The 14,027-nt window shown below is 45.3% G+C and overlaps 1 protein-coding gene across 1 annotated transcript; it reads right to left on the minus strand.

Moving 5' to 3' along the window:
* Positions 1-672: 672 nt before the first annotated feature.
* On the minus strand, positions 673-14,027 carry LOC135912342 (venom serine carboxypeptidase-like). The gene is made up of 4 exons (XM_070540671.1): positions 13,567-14,027; positions 5,977-6,169; positions 3,814-4,144; positions 673-2,136 (listed from the first exon to the last, which is right to left on the minus strand). Exons 1-4 carry the CDS (start codon positions 13,842-13,844, stop codon positions 1,331-1,333), a joined length of 1,608 nt encoding a protein of 535 aa, XP_070396772.1. The 5' UTR covers positions 13,845-14,027; the 3' UTR covers positions 673-1,330.

A 14,027-nucleotide genomic window follows, 5' to 3' on the forward strand; every position in this document is an offset into this window, starting at 1 on the left:
ATAGCTCTGTTAATATGAGACGCCTCACTTAAATTGTGGCGCTAATATTTTGCTGTAGCTCTACCTTACGCGTCTACAAAATTTGTACAATTTCAGGGACCCTTTACATATAATATTTCAAAGCTATCGCTGACAAATTCTTCTGACATATTTCTGTGCATTTAAGGCGGTCAGAATTATTATATGGTTTTCAACCACGCGCTTTCTCATCACACGTCGAGTTAGAGCTCGTTATCGCGCGCTATGTATTTTATTGCGATAGCAATTATATGAACATTCCAGGCGCATTTCTACCGTCGGCGTCACCTTGAGTTTCCGATAAAGTCCAAGGGCGATGAAATCGTCGCCGCGCGCCGTGTGCTGTATGTGCGAGTGAAAGCGTGCAAGGGTGAGCGGACGATGGCGACTCAATCTCGCGCACGCAAGCGAGGAAAGCGGGGGTGAAGCGCACCTTCTACTCCGAACGGCCCGGGCGTCCGCGCGCGCCAGCCCTGGACGCTGTTTCTTGAAAGCCATCTGCGGCGGCGACAGTGCCCGCCGCGAGCTATGTTTTCGCGGCCTAGTTCGCGTTGATGCGAGGCGCAGCACGAAGGCCGAAAAATAGAGCACAGCATACTCATTTCGAGTGTTGACTGCGTTAAACATGTCGAAACAAAAAATCATACCACGAGATAGATGGAGAAAAAAAAGGGACAGGCTTGATATACTACAGAGCAGTGTAAAATCAGTGCATCGGAACAACGTAAAATACGTACACAAAAGCAGATGCGAGCGACTAAAATCACTGCTATGCACAGAGCTGAAGAAGTTATTATGGGCACGAAGACACCTTCACAGCCGAGTCTATGGAGTAGTTGACTTAAAAAGAGTCCTCAGAACAGTTCTCTGTGCTTGGTCCTGGCGAGGTGCGCGAGCACTCTGGAACAGAATGTCGTTCATAGAATTTACACTGGTGTCCGAGAAAGCCACATTCTCGGTAAAGTTTTGCACGCCGCCGCGTAAGCACTGAATCTATCTATCGAGATGGGCGACAGTTTCGCACATTGGTAGGCTGCGCACATTGGTGGTTGTTGTGTATAGTTCTTGCTCATTTCTGCCAGAGCGGTCGGCGCCTGACGGAAACGCAGTAACGAGGGCCGCAAAAGTGAACGACGAATGCATTGGCAGTATTGTCACAAGCTAGCATCAAATCCGTGACACTGTCACTTTGTTGTCCCATCGATTGTTGATTAAGTATGCCCATCATCCAGCCAAACAACCTCGGTTCCTTCTCGGCCTGTCTCTGTAGGCTGTTGACGCCAGGCACTTTGTTCCGCGAACGGCTCGGTGTTTAAGCGTGCCGCGTCAGATTGTTCATCAGGAAGCGTCGCATCATCTCGTCGACGGTACGCGTCTGGTCGAAACCAGGGTAGTGTCCCGCCCTGGCGACAACTACGAATGAGAAATTGCCCGCCGACGTCACGTATCCAGAAAGTCCTGCCTCCTCTGGCCCCGCGTAGAAGGGCACGCGACGGCCGTGCCTAAACTGTTCGGCTCGGCCCCACTCGACGCTCCGGAAGTACTCTTCGATGCGCGCCGCCGAGAAGATGGGGTCCAGCTGACCCGCGTACGCCAGAAACCGGTAGTTGTCCATCAGTGTGCTCACGATGTCCGAGATGTTCCTCAGGTAGTCCCCGCTGAGCTGCAGGTTGATGAGGGGTTCGCGCAGGAACAAGGCGTTGCGACCGACGTGCACGGCCTCCTTGAAGACTTCGCTGGCTACGTAGTCCCTGTAGGCGGCGAACTCGGCCGGTTCGACGCTCTGTAGCGCGTTTCCGTCGTACTTGTAGCCGGAAAGCCGCTGGAACATGGTCGGTGCGCTTCCCTCGCCCGTGGACACGAAGGCGGTCTTGAAGAGCAGCTGCAGAGCCTCCAGCGTGCGGTTGTCGGTGACCATCTGCCTGATGGTCTCCATGCGAGTGGTGTACGCCTTCCAGCCCTGGTAGTCGAGCAGGCTCAACTGGTGGTAGTAGTCGGACTGGTCAAACAAGTCCACTGCAGGTCCCAGGAAACCGACGCCGCTGATGATGCCTCGCAAGTTTACCGGAAGGTCTGGGTTTGCATGCATTCTAATGGCCAAAGCTGCGGCGGCTCTAGCTGTAAGGAACAAAAATAATGCGAAATAAAGCCAATCACTTCGTTTCTTTGCAACCACACACTTTGGACAGACGAGGACAATGCAAGCTATTGGTCCACCCGACTTAGCACTCAGACTTGGCGAACCAGCCTCAGAATTCACTGCTGAATTGTGTTCCGTCAGTGCTGTGAGCAGCAGGTTTGCTCCGTTGAGGCTATATTCGCCGAGTCTTCTAAATGACTCAGAGTGATAAATTATTGTGTAAGTTATGGCCTCTTCAAGTCAAAAGAAGTTGCTTGGGCACGGTGAAAGCTATGTGCGTGTACCTTGCGTGCGTGAGCCAGGTAACACATTAACAGCAGTGAAACGTAATATAGATTGCAGCATTTATATTCAATACTTGGCTAAAAAGCCACTATAGATGCGTCATCGTCGTACCTCTTCATAAACTGTGACCACAGGCGCTTGTTGTTGCGCATTTTTGATGAAAGAATACAAATTGTTGGAGAAAATCGTTAGTTTTCAATGGGCACCAGCTAATCGAGCTAATTATTCTCGATAATTATAGCATTTAAATGCCACCGTTACGATTGATTAGGGTAGGAATAACTAAGCTTTATTTTGACTTTCTACATAAACAATAGAAAATATGCGACGGCATAGAAGGTCGCATCTAGGACGGCTGATTTCTGATGTCGGCGACAGCTGGTGCCGAAGACAATCGATTCATATTCAATCAAGTGATGGTGATATTTCTCGCAGTAGTTCTGTTTGATGCATAGTGTGAGGCTTGGATGACTCTCTTATGTAGTTTAGGCGATGTAATACGAAAGCCAGTCAGTTGAAAACATTAAAGTTGCTATAAAATTTAAAAGACTTGTGCTACTGGCCTGTAAGAAAGTAAAGTTGTTACTTGTAGTGTAAAACTATTTGGTATGTAGCCGAAGCGTGCAGCTTGAAAAAACGTTTAGATAGTCTCAAAATAAAGTTGACCACCCCACCAACTTAAAAAAAACGCACCAAATAAGGGCAGCTTGCGTTGTCAGATTTTAGACAAGTGAAGAAACAAGACCTGAAATTTATCGACGAATGAAAGTTAAGCATGGTAATGCATGTTTGTCGCAGCAAGTGTATAAATGGAGTAGCAAATCAAATCAGTCTACAGTCGGCGTGACATCGGTGTAAGATGCTTGTCACCTGAGTCACGCACATCCAAGTTGCCGGCACCAGAGCATGACAATACTCGCTTTCATACTGCCCGCGCAACAGTTGTGACCCCTCAAGACCTGCTCTTTTGATTGTCTGCCACATTCTCTTTACTCACCAGATCTCACCCCGAGTGACTATCACATGTTTGCGCCGCTCAAAGAAACACTAACGAAAAGTGCAGTAAGAGGTGCAGCTAGCTTCCTATAGTGACTGGTTGCGTAGCCAAATAAGGCATCATTTTTCTCGGGAATTTAGCCACTTTGCAAACACTGGAAACTTCTATCGAGCGTGAGTGAAATTATTTAGAAAAATGATCCTAAAGTCTTTCTCATTCGCTAAAAGAATAATAAAAAAATAATGTGCGGCTCACTTGGCTGATCCACGCAAATGAATAAATGAGATTAATAAATGAAACAACTATTCAAAACAAATTACTGGCACTTGTCGCACATTCCTAGAGCGTACGGCTCAACGTAAGCTGTTTTTACCTCCGTAGGACTCGCCAGCAACGTAGAAGTCACGCCCTTTGTACTCCGGGAACAGCCGGAAGAACTGCACCAGGAATCCATGGATGTCCCGCGCAATCTCTTCCAGACTCGTCGGGTAACCCTTGATGTCGTTGGTCCGGCTGAAACCGGCTCCCACGGGCTGGTCGAGGTAAATCACGTTCGTGTATTCGCACATGGTGCTCTCCCTCGGGTACAGCTTTCCGTTGGCGTCAATGGCGACTGGCCCGTTCTCAAGGAAATGTCCGAACAGAGAGGAGCTTCCGGGACCCCCTTGGAGCCAAAGTAACAGGGGGGCTTCGACACGATTTTTCTGCGAGTGAAATAAGGAGAAGGGCAAGTGCTAAAATGCCTGCCATTTTGTTGCTTTTGATTTTCGCCAATCAGCTCATACGACACTCTATCAATACTGAACGAGAAGAAAGGAAACAGATGACCAGATTTTTTATTAGTGATATCATAAGAAGCCAACAAACAAAGACACCAATGACAGCATAGAGAAAATAATGCAACACTAGAAAACTGTACAGCACTTTCGTTCTTTCGTGTGAAGGCTGCATAATGCTTCATATTCGCTATAGCTAGCCAGTACTGTGCAACTGCAAGGGGAAGCTATGCAGGGTAAATAAAGTTGAACATTCGCTACATGCTCTGACTGAGTATGTACGAGCAGTTTACAATCATATGCAAAGAACACTGGCAGATTAAATTATCAGTGTGTGTTCTACGTGAGTGATTCTAACTCAGTCAGTCCTTCAAGACAAAATGTTGTTGCTACCTAAAACACAATGTCCTTGCTAGCGATTTGTTATATTCGTCTTTATCGTCACCTCCATAATAATAATAATATTTGGGGTTTTACGTGCCAAAACCACTTTCTGATTATCAGGCACGCCGTAGTGGAGGACTCCGGAAATTTCGACCACCTGGGGTTCTTTAACGTGCACCTAAATCTAAGCACACGGGTGTTTTCGCATTTCGCCTCCATCGAAATGCGGCCATGGAATGCGACGAATGAGACACCCAAAAGAGGTGTTGTTCACATGCTTCTCCAGGGCCGCATTTTCTAAAGCATTTTCTCATATGAATGCTGTTAAAGAACATTACATTCTCTCACTGCTACTCATGTCCTTCTGCTGGCAAGAACAGAAGCGACACGGATGCCTCACTGAGAGCTCAGTCATTACTTTCATCAACAGCATCTGTCCAAGTGGTACCCCTGCCTACTAAAAAGCCACCGACGAAAAAGTGCCATTACACCTGCTATTAAAAAAAAAAACAATAGACACAATCTATAGGCACCCTGTAACGAAAGAAAGTAAACACAGTGGTAGCCTTTCGTTTTATGATTTGTCTGCCTTTTTAAAGTAACTTTGTATCTCTCTCTCTTATAGGAACAAGAGACGGGACACGGCAGTAAAACACTCGTGGAAAGATATTACTTCTTGGATACCTAACGGCAACGCCTTTCCCATGGGTTGTACTATTCTGCGTAAAGCAAACCTTGCCGGAGGTTGTTTTCCCTTCTGTGTAAATACAGTTTTCGGTAGTCGAAATTGTGTATTTTCTCTAATGTATATATTTTCTGACAGGCGGTCCCCTTTCAGCCACATGTTCTAGGACCTCCTTCTATATACTTGTGTAAGCATGTATGTCTCCTCCTTATTAAAGAAATAAACTTAAACTGAATACAAATCACATTATAAGCTTCCTAAAAAGAACTTCCAGTATCGTACTTTCATGTATTGGCACCGCACACATCGCGACATATTGTACATTGGGTTCAATATTTCAATGCCGCCTAGATTCATGAAATATATCTTTCGTAACCGTATCAGCCTAAATATTAGGTCTACACTGGAACGCCTAGCACCATTTCCACGATAACATTCGATCGTATAAGCAGTTGTAATGTTTCATCTGTGACAAACATTGACGAAGTGTGAGTATGTGTGTTTCGGTGACTGTGTTGGCTTTTATTTGTAAATAAGCTATGAGCTACCTTGGAATCACCGCTCCCAAGAATGCACAGCTCAAACTTGCGTTTCGGCCAATTCTTTTGAATGAGGGATTAGCCCGTGGACTTGCATTTTAATCAGACGTGATCAGAGCCGCAGCGATCAAGGGAGCATTCTTTCCTCTCACCCTGGCCTGCACATGCAGGAAGAAGAGGTGGCTCTGAAGTGTCTCGTTGACGGTGACCAGGCCCGCGTGGGACTCAGCTCCCGTGTCCTTGTTGGAGAACGCGGGCACCACGCTGAGTTGCCTGGCCTCGGTCGCCCCCTTGCTTTCCACGAGAGGAGTCAGGTAGAGTGTGCCCGTATCGTCATCATGTCGCCTTGAAGTATTCGGGGTGGTAAGGGGGGCATTGTTAGGATGACAACGTTAGAGAATGTCACAGGTGCAACAGTTCACATCACTGCATGGTTGCGGGGTCTCCGGTTACAGAAATGAACATCAATGCAGAAGAAAAAAACCCCAATTTTAGAAGCTTGCAATAGGCACTCATTCAGAAAGTTATGCGGAAACAATATAAGTTCAATAAGAGGGGAATGAGAGTTTTGATAGCTGCAGGCGGACCTAGACTAACCTTGCAAAACTTGCCCGCACTTGCTCCGCTCGAGCTTTACTTATTAAAGGGACGCTAAAGGAAAGTACTAAGTCGAGCTATATCGACAAAGCATCAGTTTAAGATTCTGTCATCGTTTTCTGCGTGCCAAAATACAACAATTTTACAGCGAAGCTGTTTATGGCTGGGCTTCCGTGCATTTTTGTTCTGCGTCAACAAAACTATCCCCATCAGCGATGACTCAAATCTTTCGTGATGCAGAGGCTATATATTATATCCGCCGTTGTAAACAGAGAAAGGCGACGTCGTTCGCAGCGGCGGGTCGCGGCCGCTCTTTGTGAATCAGAGGTACTGACGTCACACGTAAGAGGTGTCATAGTCGGAAATAAACGGCGCCACTCAGGTTTCTTTATTTTCATCATTTTCTCGCTTACAGAAGCAATCTGTTCATGACGCATGAAGAATTCGTTATAATAGGTGCATAATCTTTCATTCTAGCTCGACTTAATACTTGCCTTTAGTGTCCCTGTAAGTTCTCGACAGAGCCTGAAGCCCGTCATAAGAATGTGAGTGTTGCATATTAGGTTCACAACACTGCAAGCAAAAGTAACACAGAGTAAATATTTTAAGTTCACCATATACCATGAACCAAATATCCCAGTAGCAAGCCTTGCACATCATCCGTATCGCCAATATAAGCTGTAATGTTTGCGTGCATAACTGTTGCTGTGCTGAAAGGAATGACTACGCTTCTAAATAGATCAGACATATCACTGCAAAAAAAAAATAGCGAAAGGAACATGCGGCAAATGAGATGACAAAAACTGAACTAAGGTTATTAAAACAAATATAAAAACATAAAAATAGGCTGAAGAAAGCGATATCATGTTGTAGCGATATCACTAATGACATTCACGCGAAAAACATCAATTCACAGCTTTTACTATTATATAAACACAAATATAGTATCTCAGGCATCCGTATATAAATATCTGGGCGTACATCTTACACCGAGCCTTTCCTGCGCCTTTCACATTGCAACCATATGAGCAAACGCTTCCAAATCTCTTGGGTATTTTCTTTTTTCTTCTTTTTAGTGCATTGTTCAATCAGATTAATGCACTTCTCTGTTTATGTATGTTACGTCCACTCCTGTAATAGCCCGTCATGGGCTGACAGTATAAACAATAAATAAATAAATAAATAAATAAATAAATAAATAAATAAATAAATAAATAAATAAATCACTTGCGTAACTGCCCGTATAGCATCCGTAAATTTATTAGCATTCATATCATTTGTACGCCCTGAGCTTGAGTTCGCGTCCCCTATATGGTCTCCTTACCATGAATACTTAATCCGCATGTTAGAAGCCATCCAAAACCGAGCTAGTCGATTTATTTCCCGAAATTGCAGCTACCAGTCAAGCATTACTCAAATAAAACTCGACCTTTCCATTCAATCACTGAGTAGCTGACGTGACATAGCACTCCTGTCCTTGCTCCATAGATATGCTCACCAAATGAAGCCATCAAACTTGCCACTGGAACGCGCGTCTTGCACATCACGACGACTTTATAATGATTTAAGCCTCACTCGCATTTATCGCAACACTAACGCATTTAACTTCTCTGCTTTACCTCGAGCGATTCGGTTATGGAGTTGGCTTCCTAACAACACTGTCGCTCAAATGAGCAATGATAAATTCAGACGACTACTGAACCTGCAGTCATCATCATAAGAAATATATTCATCTGTACATATGTCATGTCATATAACACGTGTCACATATGGGCCATGTCTTTCTTATTGTTGCTGTTATTGTTGTTTCAATTTTGCTTGCTTTATGTGCTCGCACTGTGTACGTTATTTTGCTCGAATGGTATAGCGGTTCTTATGTTACCATGAATTGTACTTTTCATTCTTTTCCCGACAACTCTTTGTATTGATTTAGCGTTTTTATTTGTTACACTGTTTTGCAAGCACATGATCATTACAAACATTTTCAGCTCTCACATTTTTTTGCGCTCATATATCTGTTTTCTCTTGTCATTTGTTCAATGACGCACCCCTCACTCAATGCTCCCCTTGGGGCCTTTAAGGTACTTTGAAATAAATAAATAAATACACTATGTGCAAATTGAAGAAATATGGAACGACTTTCATGGAATGAGCATAACTTCCCTTCGCAGAGCTAGTGTTTTACCTCTTTCACATACATTTTGGTATAGAATGATCTGGGTGTTTATGTCTTGCAGTTATTGCGTACTATAGGCCGCTAAATTAACTTGAAAGTCATAGTTAGCTTTTTTTCGGATTCTACGCTCTTGTCAAACTTTTCTTCTTATATATGACGGCTACTATTTGCAGGCCTATGCACATTCATGCTTTTCTTTCAAAACTTACTTAGTGTCCTTTTAGTGATGTAATGAGGGACGGGAGCATTTCGAGACCCTCGCTACGCTTAAGAATATGCCTAATGGAGAACGACCGACACAGACGGGCGACATCTTATCGCGTAATGCAAGTCTGCCCAAAATCAGATACAGGATATGGCACTATCTTAATGAAGGAGGAAATGTAGAGTGAGAGAGCACTTCGATGCTGTGTGATAGCTTATTGATTAGTGCGCATTTTAAATTATTTAGCACCCGCTATGCCAAAGGGAAATAAATAGGGAGAAATCCACATACAGCAAACCTTGTTCAGCGCCGGTGTTCAATAACGTCGACGCAGTTTAGCGGTGCTGCCTAACTTGCCATTCGTTTCGCTTCGGCTTTGCACGCCTGGCGTTACATCGCGACCTCCACGTATAAACACGGTGCTAGTGCATATCGAATAGCTACAATGATGTGAATAGGTTTAGTTTACACGCGACAGCGCCGCGATAGAAACACTATCCTTTTGGAAGTGGAGAATACAGTGCAGTGGTTTGGCCATCGGACCGTCAACGGGGGTTCATCTCGGCGGGAAGGCACATTGCAATGCCGCGCCCGGCTTGCGATACGGAGCTGGTGCTCAGCCGCACAACTTTTAATTATACGTGGTCTGCAAATTTAAGGGCACAGCAAAGAAGGTGTAATAAGGGCGCACAGGCATGACATTCTTGAGTTGTCATTTTTTCTCTGCTTTAAACGAAGATCCGAACTATCTGAATCATAGAAGACGTACTTGCAAGCGTCCAAATCGCCCTAAAAATTACTATTGCATACTTGTTTGTATACGAATCAGTTTAGGTTTCTATACACAGGAAGTGGATGCGTCATGACGTCATGATACATCGCAGAAAAGGCTTGCTACATTCCAGCGATCGCTGTGGCTGCCAACGCGTGAGAGCAGCCGCAAAAAAAAAACAAAAAAACCGTGCTCAACGCTCTTGCTTTTTGTGAGCGACGTCATCGTACCCAGTGTTATTGCTACAAAGCGTCAGCAAATTTCGCCCCCCCCCCCCAAAAAAAAAACATGCCCAATGCTCTTGCTTTTGTCTTTTTGTGAGCGACGTCATCGTACCCAATGTTATTGCTACAAAGCGTCAGCAAATTTCGCTCTGTGTCATGACGTCACGGTGACACCGGGTCCGGCGCTTCGAGACGTGCTTTAGTGCGAAATAAAATATCTTGCAAGTGATTCCCAACATTCATGCTTGCTGAGTATTATTGCTTTACGTGCAATAAGTTTAATTGTGGTAGGGTTTCTGCAACTTCAGAGATTTGTGCCATATGCTTTCTTTAAGTTAAGCTGTATTAGTAAATCACGCTTCAGGAAGAGCAGAATGACCTCTCTTACAGCGACAGTAGGGTTGGTTAACCAAAAAATACAGGGAAACGAGATGATGTTGGCGACAACCTAAAGTTGCCGCAACTCCTTCGGGCGACGTCATGTACTTCGGCAGTGTCTACTCAAGTAGGTGTAGCTTGTTTATCGGCAGATCAGCACTATACTGCATTCTAAAAGAGTCACAGATTAAACCTAGCATGTATTAAAAACGTTTCTTGTGCCCGAACGGCAAACACGAGATAATACTTTGAAATGTGTTACCTAGCAGTTACACCGGCCCATGAGGTTACGTCGCAAAATTAAAAAAGAAGAAGAAGAAAGTAAGTTTGGCGGTCGTTCCGCAGTGATCAACCTTTTCCTGCCAAATGGTCGAATGTAAAGCTGTGAAAGAATACTTTACTGCTCTAAACTGATTTAGTGTCACTCATTTGTGGTCCCTTTGAGACACGTTCAAACCTAGAAGCACTGGCTATAGGCTAAAGTCCACAACGAGAATCCATGTAATAGTGATGATTTCACATGGTAAATGTAATGGGTGAGACCAGGCCACAGCTTGTGGGCAGCTTGTCGGCTCTTCACTGATTACAACTGGTCTCGTAAGTTCGTTATTTCACCGAGTTCATCAGTCAGTGTTGTACTCATTGTCAACTCGGGAATCACCGCTGCTTTGCTAGGCTAGCGAGTCGCTCATTCTTTCATTTGTGCCTCTACGCTCACTTACTCACTCAGAAGGCCTGCTTCTTCAGTGTTCACCATGCTATATCTACTTTGTAGGGTAATGATTTCGGGGAAGCGGGGCTGCCTTGAAATCCGTAACCTCAGACTGCAATTGAAGCGTCTTTCGTGAGTTAATTAGGGCTTGTGCCCGGGCGAAAAAACATCGAATAATGATTACGTGCCGCGGTAGTTTTTATCCACGTGAGTCCCATCATAGTTTGATATTTGTTACCCAACAGTTACACCGGCGCATGCGGTTACGTCGCAAAATTAAAGAAGAAGAAGAAGAAGAAGAAGAAGAAGAAGAAGAACAGACGTTTCTTCTGGTGTACCACAGGGTAGCGTCCTCGGTCCCTTGCTTTTTCTCATTTTTATTAACGACCTACCTCAAAATTTGTCCTCCACCATCAGAATATTCGCCGACGACTGCATAATTTATCGCCCAATTAAACGCTATTATGATCATCTCGTTCCTCGATATTAAGCAAGACCTTCAACAAATCATCAGCTGGTGCAATAAATCGCTAATGACTTTAAATACGACAAAATGCAAAGTAATGTCGTTTACCCGGAAGTCGGCAACCTCACCGTATCCCTTCCATATTAACAATGACACTGTTACAACAGCTACACAATATAAGTATCTAGGAGTTCTAGACAGAGCATATCACGTCCATTTCAGCTAATGCCTCCCAATCATTGCGGTACTTGCGACGCAACTTAAGAAATGTTCCTTCAAATGTTTGCAAGCTAGTTTACCTAACTCTCGTTCGTCCCAAGCTCGAGTATGCATCTCCCATTTGGTCCGCTCACCCGAAATACCTCATTGAAACGCTGTGGTATAAACTTTTTTAAAACAGGGTTGAAGTGCCTCAGACAGGCTGGCCAACGTTTCGATAGGTGGACAAGATAGGTCCACCTATCGAAACGTTGGCCAGCCTGTCTGAGGCACTTCAACCCTGTTTTAAAAAAGTTTATACCACAGTGTACCATTCCATCTGCCAGCCCCTTTCTTGTTTTTGGACTTTCATTGAAACGCTAGAACGGATCCAGAACAGAGCGAGCCGCTTCATCATAAACGATTACAGCTACCGGTCTAGTGTAACACAAATAAAACTTAAGCTTTCATTACAATCCTTGAACACTCGCCGAAATATTGCGCTTTTATCACTGTTCCACAAATTCCTTCACTCCACTCGTACACCCGCATGCTTGAAACACCCTATTCCACGTCACATAGGCTTCATAATTATTTCAGCTATGCCCGCCTTTACGGGTCTACAAAAGCATTCTATTACTCTGCTCTTCCTCGTGCTATCAGAATATGGAATTCGCTCCCGGACAGCATTGCATGCCAGTCCAACTACGATTCATTGCGTGATGCCTTGACTGAATGCATGACTAAAGAAATGGGAAGTTTTACGTTTGTCGCACAATGCTTTCTATACTTGCACTATCTTTTACAGCTTATTGTCGCATTATTACCGTTATGTCGCTATGGGTTTACCGTTCCGTTGGAATGTCGCGTCCGTAGCTTTTCTGTCATTTTTTTTTCAGTATTTAACGCTCTGATCTTGTTAATTACACGACTTCACTGAAAACAATCTGTGTTATTTATGCCTTGTTATTATATTATGTTTTCTTTTTTTCCCTAGTGAATCGCAAATAATTCCTTTTTCATCTCGGTTGCACTTGCGGTTGTAGTTTGTAAACAGATACGGTTTATAGATGTCTTGTATTCTAGTATTTTCTATGTACTGCCCCCCGTACTCAATGCCTCACTTTGAGGCCTGTAAGGTATTTTAAATTAAATAAATAAATAAATAAATCTTGCAGAGTGTTTTCTAGCGCGCGCGCGCTTCTACATCTGAATTAGACCTCTAAACTGTTATGCCGAGATAGCAAGAAAAATGAAAGAAAGGAGAAGGGCAGGAAAGCCCTTCTCCTTTTTGGGGACTGGGGACGGGAGAATTAAGGGGTAAAAAAAGTGAGAAGAGACACGCCGCGCATATACACATGCGCACAACAGTCAACACAAGTTAGTTTCAGTCAGTACTAGAGCTCTCTGTAGAGATGTGTTGCCTTCAAGAAGTTTAGCCAACGGCTTTGTCGCCCTCTGCTGCTGACGTTGGCATTCCGAAATGGCCAGTACAGGGAGTAATCAGTGATCAACACGAAGTGGCGCAAACAGGGCCGATCGTTTCTGCATACTTTAAGAAGGGCGATTACGAGGAATGTGCTCAAAAATGTTTTTGCGACCAGAGTGGTCCCATGCAGCCCTACCGGCCATCCCTAAACGGAAGGCGAAGACTTCAATTGCCATAGACGAGAGAGAAGGGTTACATCTCGTTAGGAAAGTCCAGGCGGGATGCGAGGACGTAGCGAAGGGTACAAACAGGGAAATCGGTTGTATAACAAGTTCGTCTGTTCCACATGGGCTCTACATATTAGCGCTGATAACTTCAATATTCATTTAAAGCGTGTTCTACTGGAAGAAGGTTGACCTAGTCGGTTGTATCATAAGCTTCGGACTAGACGTTTATAATGTGTGTTACACTTCTGCCCTGTGTTCTACTGGAGATAAATTCAGGTATAATGCATCGCATTACGGTTGCGTGCACCGGGTTCCCTGTAACAGTGGACCGCGGTGTGTGCGCACATCTCGCACTCACCGATGTCGTGGCACGGCGAACGCCCCGATGAGCGCTAGGCTGACGGCGAGCATGAGCACGAGGAGCACGACGAGCACACACCGGCGGCCCTTCATGGTCGTCGCCAGGCGACCGCACGCCTCGTCCACCCGCTCCCACAACGGCTGCTGCTGGTGATGCTCCCACAGCTCCGGCTGCTGCTGCGGCTGCTGCTGCTGCTGCTGATGCTTGAGATGCGTGCCGGCGTGCGGCTGACCGGCCTCTGCCGCTGCCGCTGCGGCGGCGGGGGACGCCGGCATGTCTGGGCCTCCTTCGAGCTGGGGGCGCGGCTCGCTGATAGCCGGGCTCGCTGGCTGGACGCCGGTGCAACCGGGCGCCCTTTGGTCCCCGGCTGGCTACGGGCTTGCTGCTTCGTTGCGCAAGCAGCAAACGACGTTGCTAGCTGCCACGACACTTCCTCGCGATGTCGGCTGTGTGCCGGA

The sequence above is a fragment of the Dermacentor albipictus genome, chromosome 6 (genome assembly GCF_038994185.2).
Source record: "Dermacentor albipictus isolate Rhodes 1998 colony chromosome 6, USDA_Dalb.pri_finalv2, whole genome shotgun sequence".
Lineage (NCBI taxonomy): Eukaryota > Metazoa > Arthropoda > Arachnida > Ixodida > Ixodidae > Dermacentor > Dermacentor albipictus.

Bases quoted from the DNA above. Each gene is read 5' to 3' on its own strand.
- LOC135912342 (XM_070540671.1), bottom strand. From the start codon at position 13,844: ATGCCGGCGTCCCCCGCCGCCGCAGCGGCAGCGGCAGAGGCCGGTCAG. The intron at 6,170-13,566 runs GTGAGTGCGAGA...GAATACTTCAAG, and splicing joins TTCGCCGTGCCACGACATCG to GCGACATGATGACGATACGG. The intron at 4,145-5,976 runs GTGAGAGGAAAG...TTTCACTCGCAG, and splicing joins TCCTGCATGTGCAGGCCAGG to AAAAATCGTGTCGAAGCCCC.